Source organism: Salvelinus alpinus, chromosome 3 (genome assembly GCF_045679555.1).
Source record: "Salvelinus alpinus chromosome 3, SLU_Salpinus.1, whole genome shotgun sequence".
In the NCBI taxonomy this organism is placed as follows: domain Eukaryota; kingdom Metazoa; phylum Chordata; class Actinopteri; order Salmoniformes; family Salmonidae; genus Salvelinus; species Salvelinus alpinus.
The window spans coordinates 46,711,525-46,730,330 of NC_092088.1; the positions used below are offsets into that span (position 1 = coordinate 46,711,525).

At 46.5% G+C, this 18,806-nt stretch overlaps 1 protein-coding gene across 7 annotated transcripts in view; it reads left to right on the forward strand.

The window, feature by feature from the left end:
• The window catches only part of LOC139570847 (latent-transforming growth factor beta-binding protein 1-like), a 116,158-nt gene that overhangs the window by 36,834 nt on the left and 60,518 nt on the right, over nt 1-18,806 (forward strand). For all 7 annotated transcript variants that reach the window (XM_071393121.1, XM_071393126.1, XM_071393123.1 and 4 more), the window contains exon 5: nt 12,688-12,855. In XM_071393121.1, coding sequence (XP_071249222.1) covers nt 12,688-12,855 — 168 coding nt within the window. The remainder of the gene's footprint in view (nt 1-12,687; nt 12,856-18,806) is intronic.

The following is an 18,806-nucleotide window of genomic DNA, read 5'->3' on the forward strand; positions in this document are numbered from 1 at the left end:
GTAAACTTCCGATTTCAACTGTATATAGGGCAGCAGCCTCTAAGGTGCAGGGTTAAGTAGCCGGGTGGTAGCCGGCTAGTGATGGCTATTTAACAGTCTGATGGCCTTGAGATAGAAGCTGTTTTTCAGTCTCTATGGTCCCAGCTTTGATGCACCTTGGGCTCTCGAGTGTCGCAGCGGTCTAAGGCACTGCATCTCAGTACAGACACCCTGTTTCGAATCCAGGCTGTATCACAACCGGCCGTGATTGGTAGTCCCATAGGGTGGTGCACAACTGGCCCAGCATCGTCCAGGTTTGGCCGGTGTAGGCCGTCATTATAAATAATAATTTGTTCTTAATTGACTTGCTTAGTTAAATAAAGGTGGGGGGAAAATGAATATAGCGGGGTGAACAAGCAGTGGCTCGGGTGGTTGATGTCCTGGGTAATCCTTTTGGCCTTATTGTGACATCGGGTGCTGTAGCTGTCCTGGAGGGCAGGCAATCTGCCCCCAGTGATGCATTGGGCAGACTGCACCACCCTCTGGAGAGCCCTGCGGTTGTGGGCAGTGCAGTTGCTGTACTAGGCGGTGATACAGCTCGACTGGATGCTCTCAATTGTGCATCTGTAAAAGTTTCTGAGGGTCTTAGTGGCCAAGCCGAATTTCTTCAGCCTCCTGAGGTTGAAGAGGCTCTGTTGCACCTTCTTCACCACACTGTTTGTGTGGGTGGACCATTTCAGATTGTCAGTGATGTGTACGCCGAGGAACTTGAAGCTTTCCATCTTCTCCACTGCGGTTCTGTCGATGTGGATAGGGGCGTGCTCACTCTACTGTTTCTTGAAGTCCACGATCAGCACCTTCATTTTGTTGACGTTTACAGAGCATTTTTTTCCAGGGCCCCACTGCCAGGGCCGTCACCTCCTCCCTGTTTCCGGTCTCGTCATTGTTGGTAGTCAGACCTACTACTGTTGTGTCGTCTGCAAACTTGATGATTGAGTTGGAGGCGTGCATGGCCACGCAGTCATGGGTGAACAGGGAGTACAGGAGGGGGCGGAGCACGCAGCCTTGTGGGGCCCCTGTGTTGAGGATCAGCGAAGTTTAGGTGTTGTTTCCTACCTTCACCACCTGGGGGCGGCCTGTCAGGAAGTCCAGGACCCAGTTGCACAGGGCGGGGTTCAGAACCAGGGCACAACAGTAGTAGGTCTGACTTTCCAACAATGACGAGACCGCAAACAGGGAGGAGGTGAGGGCTTAATGATGAGCTTAGAGGGTACTATGGTGTTGAAGGCTAGCTATAGGGAATGAACATCATTCTTTTTTATTTATTTATCCCCAATTTTCTGGTATCCAATTGGTAGTTACAGTCTGTCTCATCGCTGCAACTCCCGTACGGACTCGGGAGAGGTGAAGGTCAAGAGCCGTGCGTCCTCTGAAACACAACCCAACCAAGACACACTGCTTCTTGACACAATGCCCATTGGGGCGGTAAGCAAATTGAAGTGGGTCTAGGGTGTCAGGTAAGGTAGAGGTGATATGATCCTTAACTAGCCTCTCAAAGCACTTCATGATGACAGAAGTGAGTGTCACGGGGCGATAGTCATTTAATTCAGTTACCTTTGATGGACATCTTGAAGCAAGAGGGAACAGCAGACTGGGATAGAGAGAGATTGAATATGTTCGTAAACACTCCAGCCAGCTGGTCTGCACATGCTTTGAGGACGCGGCTAGGGATGCCGTCTGGGCCAGCAGCCTTGCGAGGGTTAATACACTTAAATATCTTACATCGGCCACAGAGAAGGAGAGCCCACAGTCCTTGGTAGCGGGCCGCGTCAGTGGCACTGTATTATTCTCAAAGCGGGCGAAGAAGGTGTTTAGGTTGTCTGGAAGCAAGACGTCGGTGTCCGCGACGTGGCTGGTTTTCCCTTTGTAGTCAGTGATTGTCTGTAGACCCTGCCACATACGTCGTGTGTCTGAGCCGTTGAATTGGAACTCCACTTTGTCTCTGTAGTGACGTTTTGCCTGTTTGATTGCCTTACTTAGGTAATAACTACACTGTTTTTATTCAACCATATTCCCAGTCACATTGCCATGGTTAAATGTGGTGGTTCGCGCTTTCAGTTTTGCACGAATGCTGCCATCTATCCATGGTTTCTGGTTTGGGTAGGTTTTAATAGCCACAGTGGGAATAACATCCCCTATACACACCCTGATGAACTCAGTTACCGTGTCTGTGTAAGCGTCAGTGTTATTCTCAGAGGCTACCCGGAACCTATCCTAGTCCGCGTGATCAAAACAATCCTGAATCATGGATTCCAATTGGTCAGACCAGCGTTGAATAGACCTTAGCACGGGTACTTCCAATTTGAGTTTCTGCTTATAGGAAGGGAGGACCAAAATGGAATCGTAATCTGATTTGCCCGAAGGGAGGGCGGTGGAGGGCCTTGTAGGCATCTCGAAAAGGCGAGTAGCAGTGATCTAGTGCTTTTCCTAAGTGAGTACTACAGTCAATGTGTTGATAGAACTTCAGTAGCGTTTTCCTCCAATTTGCTTTGTTAAAATCCCCAGCTACAATAAATGCGGCCTTTATCTCATGGCCTGAACATAAAGGTATACAGAACTATGCCAAAGGGGCAGAGTGTGTGAAGTATGTGACATGGGAGACAATCCTGACTTATACACAAGGAATGTAAGCATATACTAACAAAGCAATAGCAACCTATAACAGATCAAATATACACATGAATCATAACAAAGTTCTCTTTCATGTTCAGTGATGCACCTCAGGAGGCTGAAGAAATTTGACTCGGCCCCTAAAACCCTCACAAACTTCTACAGATGCACCATTGAGAGCATCCTGTCGGGCTGTATCACCGCCTGGTACGGCAATTGCACTGTCTGAAACCGCAGGGCTCTCCAGAGAGTGGTGCGGTCAGCACAGTACATCACCAGGGGCACACTGCCTGCCCTCTAGGACTTCAGCCACCCAAGCCACGGCCTGTTCACCCCGCTACCATCTAGAAGGCAAAGACCGTACAGGTGCATTAAAGTTGGGACTGAGAGACTGATAAACAGCTTCTATCTCCAGGCCATCAGACTGTTAAACAGTCACCACTAGCCGGCCTCTGCCCAGTACCCTGCCCTGAAACTTGGTCACTGTTCTAGTCATTGAACACTGGTCACTTTAATAATGTTTACATACTGTTTCACCCACTTTATATGTATATACTGTATTTTAGTCATTCCTCATCCTATATAACTTATTTTTTATTTTTCTGGATTATGTGTGTATTAAAAAAATGTGCTAGGTATTACTGCACTGTTGGAGCTAGAGACACAAGCATTTTGCTGCACCTGCGATAACGTCTGCAAATTTGTGTACACAACCAATAAACTTGGATTTGATTGGAGGGAAGGCTTGTCCCTTAAGGAACGTCCAGTTATGAGTTGTAGTGGAGGACAGTAGTTTACAGCGACCTTCTTAACCCTGCCCTCCTGGAAGCAACTAAAGTACAAGCAGGAATGGGTGTCTATTACCACCAGCAGGGAGAGCCAGTGATTGGCTGGCCCTGGTCAGCTGACTGATTTCCCTGGCAAACTGGTCCCTAACACATAGGTGTGAAGTGCCCTATGCCACTGAGAAGGGCTGATGGATTCCTACCTCATCAGTAAAAGGCTACAACGTTTGTGTCTCTCACAGGCCCAGTGAGAGGGTTAAAGAGATAAGGTTTTTAACAGGAAGGTTAGCTACTGTACTGTACTGACAGATGGCTTTATTGAAGCTCTAACCACAGATGTATGGAATTTAAGTCTTTGGAAGCTTTGGATGTGCACCTGAAACACCAGGTGACTTTATGATGTGCAAAATAAGCTAAGAAACAGTCATCTTTACTCATAGGGCAGCACTATATTGTCACAAACCTCTGCTCTTAAATCAGCTAGTATTCACGAAGTGATGATTTTGTGAGTCTGAGGCCTTTCCTGCATTTTGCCAACCATTGGTTCTGTGGCGGTAAGCAAAGTCCTCAAACACTTTAAAGATGTTATTTCACAAATTAATTATATTTTTTATTAAAAGTGTCGTCGGCTCAGTTTTAAAATTCCTGAGCTCTCCCAGGCACAGCTTTGCTGGCACGGGGCAGAGACTGGGGATGACTGAACCCGAGGTTTGGAAAATTCCGTGACAGGGTGACAGTCTCTCTCTCTCTCTCTCTCTCTCTCTCTCTCTCTCTCTCTCTCTCTCTCTCTCTCTCTCTCCCTCTCTCTCCCTCTCTCTCTCTCTCTCTCTCTTTACTCTTTGAGCAGACCGCACGACACCAGCTAGTGTCAGCAGATCCAGCTGAGCCAATTACACTGGCCTGTTTGTTATTTCAGGGCTGGAGATTTATCGGGCCAACCATTAATCACTGCCAAACGGACACTGTAGTGACGCTTTAGTTAGGTCAGCCTGTCATTATTTTAGCATGGGGTTTGGGCGGCTCCCATTTCTCACGTTACGGGAGCCAGTGCGATTTCAGCGCTATGCAGTAGCCCGCTCTCCCTCTGTGGAATGGGTTCCTGCTGTACTCTGTGTCAACAGAGTCATATAAAAACACACATAGCCTAATTGGGGAGTTCGGGGGTAGGGGCTGGGGGATAGGGTGTTGCCAGTAGGGAGGGGGAGGGGTTGCACTGATGGTATCCCAATCACTGTGTGGAAGGTGCATTCAAGTTTATATGCTCTTTATTTAGTTAGATAAAATATCTGCCAATTTGAGAAAATGATATGCTATGGTTGAATTATAAAGCCAGATTGTTTATGGTAATTGGAGATTTAATTTATGGCGAGGAAAATAACATCAAATCATCAATCAAATCACATTTTATTTGTCACGTGCCAAATACAACAGGTGTAGAACAATGCAGTTTTAAGAAAAATAAGTGTTAAGTATTTCCAAAAATAAACTGAAGTAAAAATAATTTTAATTTTTTTTAAAAAAAGAACAAAAGAGAAATATAACAAATAATTAAAGAGCAACAATAAAATAATAGTAATGAGGCTATATACAAGTGGTACCGGTACCGGTTCCACTGGACATCATAAGGTGAATGCACCAACTTGTAAGTCGCTCTGGATAAGAGCGTCTGCTAAATGACTTAAATGTAAAATGTAAATGTACAGAGTCAATGTGCGTGGGCACATGTTAGTCGAGGTAATTAAGGTAATATGTACATGTAGGTAAAGTGACTATGCATCGATAATAAACAGTGTAGCAGCAGTATAAAATGGGGGGGAGTCAATTCAAATAGTTCGGGTAGCCATTTGATTAGCTGTTCAGGAGTCTTATCGATTGGGGGAGAAGCTGTTAAGAAGCCTTTTGGACCTAGACTTGGAGCTCCGGTACCGCTTGCTGTGCGGAAGCAGAGAGTGGCTGGAGTGACTAGGGTGGCTAGAGTCTTTGGCAATTTTTAGGGCCTTCCTCTGACACTGCCTGGTATAGAGGTCCTGGATGGCAGGAAGCTTGGCCCCAGTGATGTACTGGTCTGAGGCCAATCATCTCCTTTGTCTTGATCATGTTGAGGGAGAGGTTGTTATCCTGGCACAGCACTGCCAGGTCTCTGACCTCCTCCCTATAGGCTGTCTCATCGTTGATCAGGCGGGGTTGCTGTAGTGTCGTCTGCAAACTTAATGATGGTGTTGGAGTCGTGCTTGGCCATGCAGTCATGGGTGAACAGGGAGTACAGGAGGGGACTGAGCACCCACCCTTGAGTGGCCCCCGTGTTGAGGATCAGCGTGGCAGATGTGTTGTTACCTAACCTTACCACCTGAGGGCGGCCCGTCAGGAAGTCCAGGATCCAGTTGCAGAGGGAGGTGTTTAGTCTCAGGGTCCTTAGCTTAGTGATGAGCTTTGAGGGCACTATGGTGTTGAATGCTGAGCTGTAGTCAATGAATAGCATTCTCACGTAGGTGTTCCTTTTGTCCAGGTGGGAAAGGGCAGTGTGGAATGCAATAGAGATTGCATCATCTGTGGATCTGTTGGGGCGGTATGCAAATTGAAGTGGGTTTAGGGTTTCTGGGATAATGGTGTTGATGTGAGCTACAGACTTGAGTGCTATGGGTCGGTAGTCATTTAGGCAGGTTACCTTGGTGTTCTCGGGCACAGGGACTATGGTGGTCTGCTTGAAACATGTTGGTATTACAGACTCGGTCAGGGACAGGTTCAAAATGTCAGTGAAGACACTTGCTAGTTGGTCAGCGCATGCATGGAGTTCACGTACTGGTTATCCGTCTGTCCCTGCGGCCTTGTGAATGTTGACCTATTTAAAGATCTTACTCACATCGGCTACGGAGAGCGTGGTCACACAGTTGTCCGGAACAGCTGGTGCTTTCATGCATGCTTCAGTGTTGCTTGCCTCGAAGCGCGCATAAAAGTAATTTAGCTCGTCTGGTAGGCTGGTGTCACTGGGCAGCTCGTGGCTGTGCTTCCCTTTGTAGTCCGTAATAGTTTGCAAGCCCTGCCATATCTGATGATGTAGTAGGGCTTGCAATGACACCCTGTGTAGTAGGATTCAATCTTAGTCCTGTATTGATGCTTTGCCTGTTTGATGGTTCGTCAGAGGGCATAACAGGATTTCTTATAAGCGTCCGGAATAGAGTCCCGCTCCTTGAAAGCGGCATCTCTACCCTTTAGCTCAGTGTGGATGTTGCCTGTAGAACAGCTGGTTGGGTTATGTATGTACGGTCACTGTGAGGACGACGTCATCAATGCACTTATTGATCAAGCCAGTGACTGATGTCGTCTACTCCTCAATGCCATCAGAAGAGTCCCCTAACATATTCCAGTGTGTGCTAGAAAAACAGTCCTGTAGCTTAGCATCTGAGTCATCTGACCACTTCTGTATTGAGTGAGTCACTGGTACTTCCTGCTTTAATTTTCACTTGTAAGCAGGAATCAGGAGGATAGAGTTATGGTCAGATTTGCGAAATGGAGGCCAAGGGAGTGCTCTGTACGCATCTTTGTGTGTGGAGTAAAGGTGGTCTAGAGTTTTTTTTCTCTGGTTGCACATATAACATGCTGGTAGAAATTAGGTAAAACTTATTTAAGTTTCCCTGCATTAAAGTTCCCGGCCACTAGGATAGCCACTTCTGGATGAGCGTTTTATTGTTTGCTTATGGCCTTATACAGCTCGTTGAGTGCGGTCTTAGTGCCAGCATCGGTTTGTGGTGGTAAATAGACACCTACGAAAAATATAGATAACTCTCTTGGTAAATAGTGTGGGCTACAGCTTATCATGAGATACTCCACCTCAGGCGAGCAAAACCTTGAGACTTCCTTAATATTCGATTTCATGCACCAGCTGTTATTGAGAAATAGACACAGACCACCACCCCTCGTCTTACCGGAGGCAGCTGTTCTATATTGTCGTCGTTCAGCCACGACTCATAAGATATCACCGTTTTTAATGTCCCGTTGGTAGGATAGCCTTGATCGAAGCTCATCCAGTTTGTTATCCAATGATTGCACGTTGGCTAATAGGACTGATGGTAGAGGTGGCGGATTACCAACTCGCCGTCGGATCCTTACAAGGCACCCCGACCTACGTCCCCGATATCTCCATCTCTTCTTCATGCGAATGCAGGGATTTGGGCCTTGTCCGGTGTCTGAATTAAATCCTTTGCATCCAACTCGTTAAAGAAAAAATCTTCGTCCAGTACGAGGTGAGTAATCGCTGTCCTGATATCCAGAAGCTCTTTTCGGTCATAAGAGACAGTGACAGAAACATTATGTACAAAATAAGTTACAAATAATGCGAAAAAACACACACAACAGCGCAATTGATTGTGGAGCCCGTAAAACTGCAGCCATCTGCTCCGGCACCATTGAAACATTTAAGATGGTATGTTAGTCTTTAGATGGGATCTATATATAAACATCTGTCACATTGTCAGCTGCCTCTAGTCAGATAAGTCTTTGCATGGTAAATACATTGTCTTACTCATCAGTTATTTCATCTAAATGGATAAAAGGCAGCAATTGTTCCTTATGGGCATAAACAGTACACACACTCACACACACACACACTCACGTCTGCTGTAACTGGAGCTTGAAGTTGGGCAGCAATGGGATTTTTTCAAATTGCAGCCCCAGCGGTAATGGCATAAAGAGTTAAGCATTGCCTGCTGCTCGGCTCTGTCTAAAATGAATTATTAGCCTCATTTTCAGTGGTCAATTTCAGATAAAGGAAGGGAGTGGGAGAGAAAATTGAATGACAGAGCAAGGTGATACACTGTGTCATCCAACAGAGAACCCCTCAATTGCTGAAACAACAAGTGTGACAGACTGATATGAATGGGAGAGGCCATCTCCAGTGTGCTGAGCTGTTGAATAGCTGTTATCTGCTCCTCTTAAAGCCCCCCACTGAATAGCCTTGCGGCCCCTTCATGGAAGACACATTATCTTCCATTCACACTTTACGATGTGGCCGAACAGTCAAATGTCTTTTGAAAGTGAGATACATGAATAGTGCATGGCTTGTGGTTGGAAGTGTAGTGGCTTGGAGGATTTCATGATGATTTCCCGTCTCATGGTATGTATTTAAGGTTATACTGTACATCTGATATGATGTACACCTAGAGGTATACTCTCTACTGTGTTGGCAGAGGATATACATATTTTAACCTCCTGTTAGACTTCCCAGGGGACGTCTGCTTAGGTAAGTAAGTCATTTGCTGACCTGAAAGTGAATGGCTCCATGGCCGTCTACCCAGACAGTCTCTGTGCTATAAATGGAGCAGTCTGCAGACACAACAGCCTCCGCTGGTCTCTGTGAGTCTGTCTGCGTCTTCCTCCCTCTCCCCTCTGGGGCCCGTGTGGCTCCTCAGCCAGCCCCAGCCTGGCCACAGAGCTACAAATAACCTCAGTCCACTCTCATACAGCTCCAGTGTGGGACCATCAGGGATATGTCCAGACATCAGAGAGAAGAGAGAGCGAAACGTAGATGGTGAGGAGGGGAGACGGAAAGATGGGACGAGAGGGGAAATACAGTAGCGATGCGAAGTTCGGCTCTTTTTACTGACTCAGATTTTTTCAACTCTTTCTGTTAAAAAAATTAATACTTTGACTAATTTCTTTAATTTGGTTTAGTAATGCCCAGAGGACGCAGGACCCCATACTGATGAACAAGAAAGAGTCATAATTCTACAAGCCTCTTGTTCACTATAGGGGCATTAGATCTGTCATTTGTGACTGAGACTTATAAAAGTGTGATTCAAACAATGTACAGTTTTGATTGGTAGGCATAAAAATGATTGATTCTTTAACTTTGAAACGATGTCTTTGGGGCCGCAACTGGACTACATTGTGGACTAGTCATGGCAGAACACAATGCTTGACTGCAGCGAGGGAGATAAGCACAATATCATTTGCAGCCCCTTAAACGATTAGTTCTCGAGTTTGAGTTTGTTGAGCTGTACATCAATAACATTCAATAATCAATGAATTGCATTCATTCTTGCACCATGCGATCAATGATCAGTTCGAACATGTCTTTTTCTGCTGCCTGCAGCATTAGTTGCACGTATCCAGAGCCGCTAAGCCGGAGGAGGGCGTATTAATCCCAGGTCAAACGAACAAGTGAAATGAGCGAATCATGACTCTTGAGTCAGTAAAAAGAGTCATTCAAAAAGAATGAGTTGTTCACAAACTGCACATCTCTAAGACACAGTAGAGGTCTTAAAAGGGAAAGGAATGCACCTGTACAAGGGCACAATATAACCCCTGCCCCCTGCCCCCTGCCCCCTGCCCCTGCCTCCCACCCCATTACTCCATCTTGCGAAACACTTACAGTAGATACACTGCCTATGTCAATGAATGGCGCCTCAGGCCTTCAGCTCCAAATTGGTAGGGATGTCACTGTTGGCTTTAGCCCAGTGTGCGGTGGTGTTGGTGTGCTACCTGACTGTTGGAGTAGCAGACAGGGCAGAATGTTTGTGCTCCTAAATCGCTGGGCCTGCAGCCTTCCTGTCAGCCCTGTCCCACCCAACAGACAGCCTGTCAGCAGCTAGCTATGGTGCCTTGTCTGGGAAAGCCATTCTCCCCGCCGGCCGCTGTCCCCCAGCTCTCCCACACAGACAGACAAACTACCCTACCGCTCTAAGCTGTAGATCGCCGCGTTGGAAGGCTACATGTTTGGCTTCAAAGACTGCTGTCTTCGACCCCATACAGGGAAACATTGGACCCGTAGAGGTCCACCGGGGGAGCTCAAAAGAAGACCATCTTTTTTTCCTTGCAGACTCGCTTTCTCCATACCCCCCCCCCACATCCCTCCAGTCTAGCCTAGCCTGTGTGTTCTCAGCCCCTTCCTCTTGCGTCCCCCTGCGTCTTCCATGCTGATTGATGTCTGCGTTCTGTCTGAGACGCCCCTCCAGCTTCTCTCTCCATATGCTCCACAGAGCCGCTCCACAGAGCTGGCGAAGTGTACCGTGCCGTGCGAAGGATCTGCTAACATACACTTATGGAGGCAGAAGAGGGATAGAGGGATGAAGACGGACATGTTTTATCACTGTAGAGGCCAGGGACTCCAAGCTGTGTCAGAGTAGTTAAGGCATGTGTTGAACATGTTGTGTGGGGGGGGGGGGGGGGGGGGGGGGGTGCTGTCAGACAACAGCAGAGCCTTCTATAGATCTCTATGTGCTAGGGAATGTGATCTGTTTCCAAGGCTTCTCCTGTCCATACATCTCTATACCCCCTGTCAGCGGTGACACCCAGGCCTTCTCTGAATGAACGTGGTTGTGGTAGTAGCTTAATGACCCAGAAACCACAGAAAGTCAAGAGCTACAAACTACTGGGAGGTAACGGCCAAATGAATGCTCAGCCCCCAGAGAGAAACCAGTACGTTTTTGGGTCACGGTGTGATGAGGGGATGGAGGCAAACCGGCGTAATACAGTGAACGCTAGAGTGCAGAGAGACTGAGCGACGTGAGAGGCGATGTCTAAAAAGGGACACTCCGCTGGCCGAACTCTGCGTAGTCTGGAGCGATGGCGCAGTATAGCAGACACAGAAAGCCCTGGTGTGACACGGGGGATTATACTGTAGGTAAAGAACGCAGGACCTTTCAGTAGGCAGCGGCAGTTTGATGGAGAGGTTGACGGTTTTCATGTGTAGGACCCGACCAGGAGCCAGAGGCTGAGTGGAGCCTGATGTCTACAGGGTCTTAAAGGAGCAGAGAAGGTTGTTAAAGCAGACCTTTCCCCCATCAGCTCTCCCATGCCAGCATCAGTCAGAGCAATGCTCCTTCCTACATGGGAATGGCGCTCCGTCCTTCTACTTGGAAATGACATTTGGCAAAATAGACTTTCTAAACTCGTCTTTTAAATACTATGTCTATTATGTATATAATACAGTTGGCTCACGTTTAAAACCAACTGTCTATTAGTCCTTGGCTTTTGACTACATCATATTAGTTCCCCTTTATGTCGACATCTTTTTTTTCTTCATCTTATAGCAAATATTTAGGCAGCCCAAAAGCCTGTAATCCAGTGGTTTTGCCTGCTTTCTGGTTTAGAGAAAAAGCCCTCTCTCCCCTTGGCCATGCTCCCTGCATCTCTGCTCTGCCTGGTGTGAACAGCTGACAGCCGCAGACGAAATGTTGAGCTCAGGAGTCTGGGGTTTTGGGGAAGTTTGGATGGGGGGGGGGGGGGCATGCAAAGAAGTTAAGACAGGACGTAGAGCGAGACGTTGGTGATGGGAAAAGGAAGATGTGAATGGGAGAGAAAAAGGAAGGGGAGCTGAGGAACTTTCTATAAAGACTTGTGTCACTGAATGCAGAAAAGTAGAAGGGGAAAGGTTGGAGGAGGGTAGTCTGGGAAGGGATGCGGTAGACCTCGTACAGATGTTTGTGATCAATACTCTTCTCTCTGTCTCGCTAGTCTCCTTCTCTCTCTCTCTCTCTCCCTCCCTCTCTCTTTCTCTGTCTGTCTGATATGAGGGCTGGGTTTGGTGGTGAGGGAGGGGAGAGGATAGGCGAATGGGTGGACGGGCAGCCTGGTAGTTTCTATCTCAGTGCAGTGGGTAGCCTGTGACTTCATCCTAAAGTGCAGAGAGGGAGAGAGAGAGGAGGTGATCTTAGGAAGAGACACAGCAAAGCATTTTGGGAGAACTTTCTTTCAGACAGAGGTGCCAAAGTCCTAGAACATTTGCTAGGTGGGAGACAGGAAAGAAAGGGAGGGAGAAAGTGAGAGAGAGAAATAAGAAGAGGGAGGGGGGAAGGCAGAGAAACCAGGGCCGACTACACTGCCATGCCCACTCGTTGTCCGTCTTGGAATAAAGCATGGCATTGTGATCTGCCAATACCCACCTCTCAGGGAACTTGACTTTTGATGAAGAATTGGAGTGCATCCCAGAGTTTTGTTTGCTGAGCTCTCTCCCTCTGTTTTTTCTCTTTCCCTCCTCATGTTTCAGAGACGCCACCGGATTTAGAAGCAGTGGGAGCGAGAGAGAGAGGGAATGAAAGAGAAAGATAAAAGGGGAAAAGAGAGACACAACAGGGGTATATGTGAATAGAGAGGACAACAGTCCTTTCAGTTATTGTTTTGACTGAACTCTTTGTTCGTGATCGTCTGTGACAGGCCACTCAAGGTGTTACTAACTAACCAATGGATACAAGACTGACTAGACTCTCCCTCCCTTCCCTCTTCTTTCTGATGGTGTGCTGTGCGTCCCGACTGGCAGTGGGGAACCACACGGGACGGATCAAGGTGGTCTTCACTCCCACCATCTGCAAAGTGACCTGCACAGGGGGGCGGTGCCAGAACAACTGTGAGCTGGGCAACACCACCACCATCGTCAGTGAGAACGGCCATGCCGCAGACACCCTCACTGCCCCCAACTTCAGAGTAGGTGAGTGATCTCTGGTCCAACTTATCATCACCCCTCCCCATCTGCTTCCGTCCTGTGTTCATCCAATGTGGTCGCTGTCTTGTCTGGTGCTTAATGCGGTAGAAAGCATCCGGCTTCAGGGTGGTTTATTATGTTGTGTGTGTTGGTGCGTGTGCGCACGATCTGCGTTCTGTATGAGGTGTTAAACTATTTTGATGATTGATGTTTACATTATGTGCCGACACTGTATTTTCCTGCATAAACGTGTAGTATCTGATTTACATGCTATATACCAGGGATTATCAACTGGATTCAGCCGCAGGGAGCCAGAATATAATCACAAATCATCTGTAGACTGCAAATTGACCGCAAGAAGCCCAAACAGATATCAAATTTGACTAAAACATAATAATTTCAAACCTTGCTTACATTTTCATACGAACTCTATTATCCGTGGGAATACTTGGAAACAGATTTCCAAAATGTAAATCACTTGGAGATGATATCCTGGTGTTTTTACAGTATTTGATGTCCAACAATGAAAATTATAAATAATAAAAAATATATTTTTATAAAACAGTTTTGCTCAGAAAACTTGGGGGGGCCAAATAAAACCATTCGCGGACCAAATTGGGCCCGCGGGCTGCCAGTTGGGGAACCCTGCTATACGCAAAACAGAATATCAAAGTGACTGTTTCAATACAGGAGCACAAAAGGTGGGCGTTCCTTAATGTGTTGCACAGACCCTGAAAAAGTCTAGTATGTTAATCTGTTTCAATCCTTATACGGAGCTCACCACTGTATGTTGCCTCTTGCTCTTGACACAGGCATGTGGGAAAACCCAAAGAAAACTAATTCCTGTCTGACTCAGCAGCAAACACAGATAGGAGAGCGCTCGCTCTGCTTCTGTGACTTTAATAATGTTTACATACTGCTTTACTCATCTGATATGTATATACTGTATTCTATTCTACTGTATTTTAGTCAATGCCACTCCGACATTGATCGTCCTAATATTTATATATTTCTTAACTCCATTCTTTTACTTTTAGATGTGTGTGTATTGTTGTTCATTGTTAGATACTACTACACTGTTGGAGCTAGGAACACAAGCATTTCCCTACATCCGCAACATCTGCTAAATATGTGTACGTGACCAATACCAATTGATTTGTTACTCATTTTGTGGTTCAAGATACTTACTTTAATCATCACTAAATGCCTATATCATGTTGTAAAGTGCATGCAAATTTAGCAGCATAACTTGCCTTTTCCTGCACTTTGTGCAGATCTGCAGTCTAGAGCGTTGCCCTGTCCGTGTGACTGTCTCTTTAAATGAGAGCACCTGGCGTAGTATCAGCCTAATGTACCCGTCGAGGCATGCAGTCTGTCCCAGGCCGGCTCTTCCCTACATGCTCAGAGCCAAGAGAGCTATTAAGTAGCACAGACTAGAGCCTAGAAAAAGGAGAGCAAAGTTTTATTTACAGTGTGCGGGCCCATCTCCAGCAGCAGAGATGGAATAAATCCCATGTTTGTTGATCATACCTGAGTGATGAGAAAGAAGGAGGAGGAGGGAGAGTGTTGCTTCATAATAAGAAAAGGGGGGGACGTGTCCCTGCTTGCTACAGGGTGTTGGCTAATTAAGACGCTTACCAAGCCCATAACAAGCTTAAGTTGTTTTGTGATTTGTGACTCATTTATCCAGGGCGAGTTGCAACTGTACTTTTTACCCACTTAACACGGCACTAAATGCCTGTTGGAGGCTCTGCAAAGGAAAAATGTATTTTACAGTCCTGTGGAAAGAGGGTTAGATCATAGTGGTGGGTTGAACTGTGCTGTTCTTACGACATTTTGTGCAATTAAAACACAATACATCCTTTGAGAATATGATAGGAACAATTTGATGATGTGGGTTGGATTTGGGAAAACAAAGGCGTTGAGATGAGGGGGGAAAAACCTGCCGGTGATTTTAAGCATCTGTCTGATTTACAAGCAGCAGCAGCCTCATTTTCTCCCCATTTCTTTTTGGGTTGCTGCCCTGCCTAGTCAGCGCTCAGGGCTGGAGGCCTGGTGGTTTTGGGCTGCCATATTACCCTCTGTCGCCGATGGAGACAGCCCCTCAACTCTCCTACAGTCCAACTCCGCTAGACTTGTATGTGGAAAGAGAGAAGGACCCAGCTGCATAGTTTACTACTGTACAGTCTACTGGCTGGCAGATTATATAACGGTCTCGTTCAGTTTCCATATCAGCTCCTTACTGATAACGGAATAACATTTCTCCCTCGCATTCTCTCTCTCTCTCTCTCTCTCTCTCTCTCTCTCTCTCTCTCTCTCTCTCTCTCTCTCTCTCTCTATTTCTGTCTCTCTCAACCCTGTCATACTCTTTTCGACCCCTCTTCTCTGTCTCTCTCCACTGTCACAGTATTCTATGGGGGATAAGTTCCTATGAACCATGTCATTCACCTACTGACCTTTAACCTATAAGCACTGTACAGTAATTCACTTTCCACACGCTTGGTGATTAGCCTATGGGCTTACTCTTGCAATTATCACTTTCCTCTCTCTCAACCAATGAGTGTAAATGAGTTTATATGTCAACTTCCCCATGTTCTCTCATATTTGCTGTTTTTCAGCAACAGTTTTCGACAACCATCCACCTCCCACCATCACCAGCTGTACTTCCCTTAAAAAGATACTTCGGGATTTTGGCAGAATCAGAGGAACTGATGGATACCATTTGTATGTCTTTGTGTCCAGTATGAAGGAAGTTAGAGGTAGTTTTGCGAGCCAATGCTAACTAGCGTTAGTTAGCGACTTCCTTCAAACTGCATTCCTCAGAGACAAGGCCATATCCCAAACTATTTCATATAATTCTATTTTGCAATCTGTCTCTGTTGTTCATTCAGTTAAACCTGTACTCGATTGAACTCAAGATGGAGGTGAGATGGAGGGAAGCATTTTATATATTCCTTTACCCCTTTTCTTCATACAGCACCTCTACAAATACACGACATGGCCAAAGTATGTGGACATCCCTTCCAATTTGTGGATTCAGCTAGTTCAGTCACACCTGTACACAGCCATGCAATCTCCATAGACAAACATTGGCAGTAGAATGGCCGCTACTGAAGAGCTCAGCGACTTTCAACGTGACTTCGTCATAGGATGCCACCTTTCCAACAAGTAAGTTCCTCAAATTTATGCACTGTTAGAGCTGCCCCGGTCAACTGTAAGTGCTGTTATTGTGAAGTGGAAACGTTTAGGAGCAATAATAGCTCAGCCGCGAAGTGGTAGGCCACACAAGCTCACAGAACGGGACCGTCGACTGCGGAAGCCCGTAGCAAGGTAAAAATTGTATGTCCTTGGTTGCATCACTCACTACTAAGTTCCAAACTGCCTCTGGAAGCAACGTCAACACAATAACTGTTTGTCGGGAGCTTCATGAAATGGCCAAGCAGCCGCACACAATCCTAAGATCACCATGCAGAATGCCAAACGTTGGCTGGAGTGTTGTAAAGCTTGCTACCATTGGACTCTGGAGCATTGGAAACACGTTCTCTGAAGTGATGAATCACGCTTCACCATCTGGAAGTCTGACGGGTGAATCTGGGTTTGGCGGATGCCAGGAGAACACTACCTGCCCCAATGCATAGTGCCAATTGTAAAGTTTGGTGGGGAAGGCCCTTTCCTGTTTCAGCATGACAATGCCCCCGTGCACAAAGCAAGGTCCATACAGAAATGGTTTGTCGAGATTTGTGTGGAAGAACCTGACTGGCCTGCACAGAGCCCTGACCTCAACTCCTTCGAACACCTTTGGGATGAATTGGAACGCCGACAGGCCTAATCGCCCAACATCAGTGCCCGACCTCACTAATGCTCTTGTGGCTGAATGGAAGCAATCCCAGCAGCAATGTTCCAACATCTAGTGGAAAGCCTTCCCAGAAGAGTGGAGGCTGTTATAGCAGCAAAGAGGGGACCAACTCCATATTAACACCCATGATTTTGGAATGAGATGCTTGACGAGCAGGTGTCCGCATACGTTTTTCCCATTTCAGGGAAGAGGTTAAAAAAAAAAGAAGCTGATAGATTTCCTCAGCTCTCAGGACAATTTCCATAAATGTTCTAATTCCTCAGGTAACCTGTTCAGTTTTTACAGAGGTGAGAAGGACCGGAATGGAGGGGATCCCATTCCATTTTTTGGACGTCCTTGTTGACTTTGGGTGGAGGTAGTTGTCTGGAGGCCTATGTGTCTAGAGTCCTGTATGAGACTTGATTAATGAGCATTACACACTAATAGTGCATTTAGGCTTTCACTGGGCCAAAAGAGTGTAATCAGGTGTTTGGTCAGTGCCTAATTGAAAGCATGTGAGGCTCCCGGGGAAAGAAACAAGTCTGCAGCTCTCTCTTTGTCTGCCCTGTAAAGGAGAGTGCCAGGTATTTAACTGAAACACTTTCACTGAGTTTTATAGGCTCCCTTCGCTCCCACGTACGCAAGTTATGGCTGGGTGATCATCTGGTGAAGAATAAAACCTGTAGCTATGGAGGAAGGGGAGAGTCCAGCGGTTGGCAGTGGCGGAGCGTGCTGGAGAGTTTATGAGCTGTGCAGCTCCAGCCTTATATGGAGCTGGAGATGGCTGGAGTCAACTGCTCCTCTGGTATCTGTCATTTCCTCCTTGTCAGATTTCATTAGCTTATAATCACTGCACTGTCATTTCCTCCCTCCAAGTTTTGTTTTCTTCTTTGTAGATTGCATTTTTTTAGTCATCCCTACCTGGGAGGCAGGGAAGCGCTGCCCTGTTTTTACAGTCTCAGTGGATGGGCTGCCTGCGGTGGAGTGGGAAGCGATGGGGGCTTCTCTGGTTGCCAGATCCTGTGCCCGCAGTAAACACCAGGCGCTAGCCTCTCTCGTGAGTCTAGGGTTGCCTTGTCTGGGCCAACCTGCCTCACTGCTCTAACCACTATGTGGGATTTTTCTGTGAAATGCCAAACACCATGTCTTAAAATCTCATTAGGCACCCAGGGGCCCTACACTGTGTTGCTGCTGACCCAGCCTCCTCTAATCACACATCCCTGGCCCGCGGAGGGAGCACAGCAGCCTGCATTAATGAACAACTTCCAGGGCTCTAGGGCTCCAGTCGTCCCTCTCTTTCCCTCTCTCACTTTCCACTCTCAACCATTTAGTGGATGAGGAGGAAATTAGTCAGTGTGGTTTTGTGTGTGTTTGTCAAGGGTGCAACTTTGGCTTTAGAAGTGGGGGGGACATAATTATTATTATTTTAAAAAATATGTATCCAGTCGGATAAACACGCCAAACAGCCTACCAACCTCTCGGAGGCGTCCGCGTGGTCCCAAAGCACACCGTTGCCTCGTTTGGATCACATTCCAGTGATAAAACTGGGGGGGACAAAAATGCAATTTCAGAATGTGTGGGGGACATGTCCCCCCCCGTCTCCAGTAAAAGTTACACCCCTGCCGTTGGGGTATTTGTGTTAACTGTATCTGTGTACATCTGTGTGTGTGCGTGTCCACAGTCCACCAGGTGAAATAGTCTCCTTTTATTCTGTGGTAGTCAGAGGAAACATCTGGAGCGCATAAGACTGTGGCTGATTTTGGGACTGAGGTACTGAGGTCACTCTCTCTGACTCAGCTGATTAATGCAATTTAGGCAGTTCATATTTTAAAAACCTTTGCAGTGATCATAAAACCAAACCATGTACACTGTATCACTGCTGTCATGACATGTTGACATTGCTATTAATTATATATTTGAATATTTTGGGACTACTACATGGGGGATTCAAATCAAATCAAATCAAATGTTATTTGTCACATACACATGGTTAGCAGATGTTAATGCGAGTGTAGCGAAATGCTTGTGCTTCTAGTTCCAACAATGCAGTAATAACGATTCATTTCCCTTGAATGCTCTTACATTGATTTCCCTTAAGTGGCTGTCTATCAGAAGTGAATCA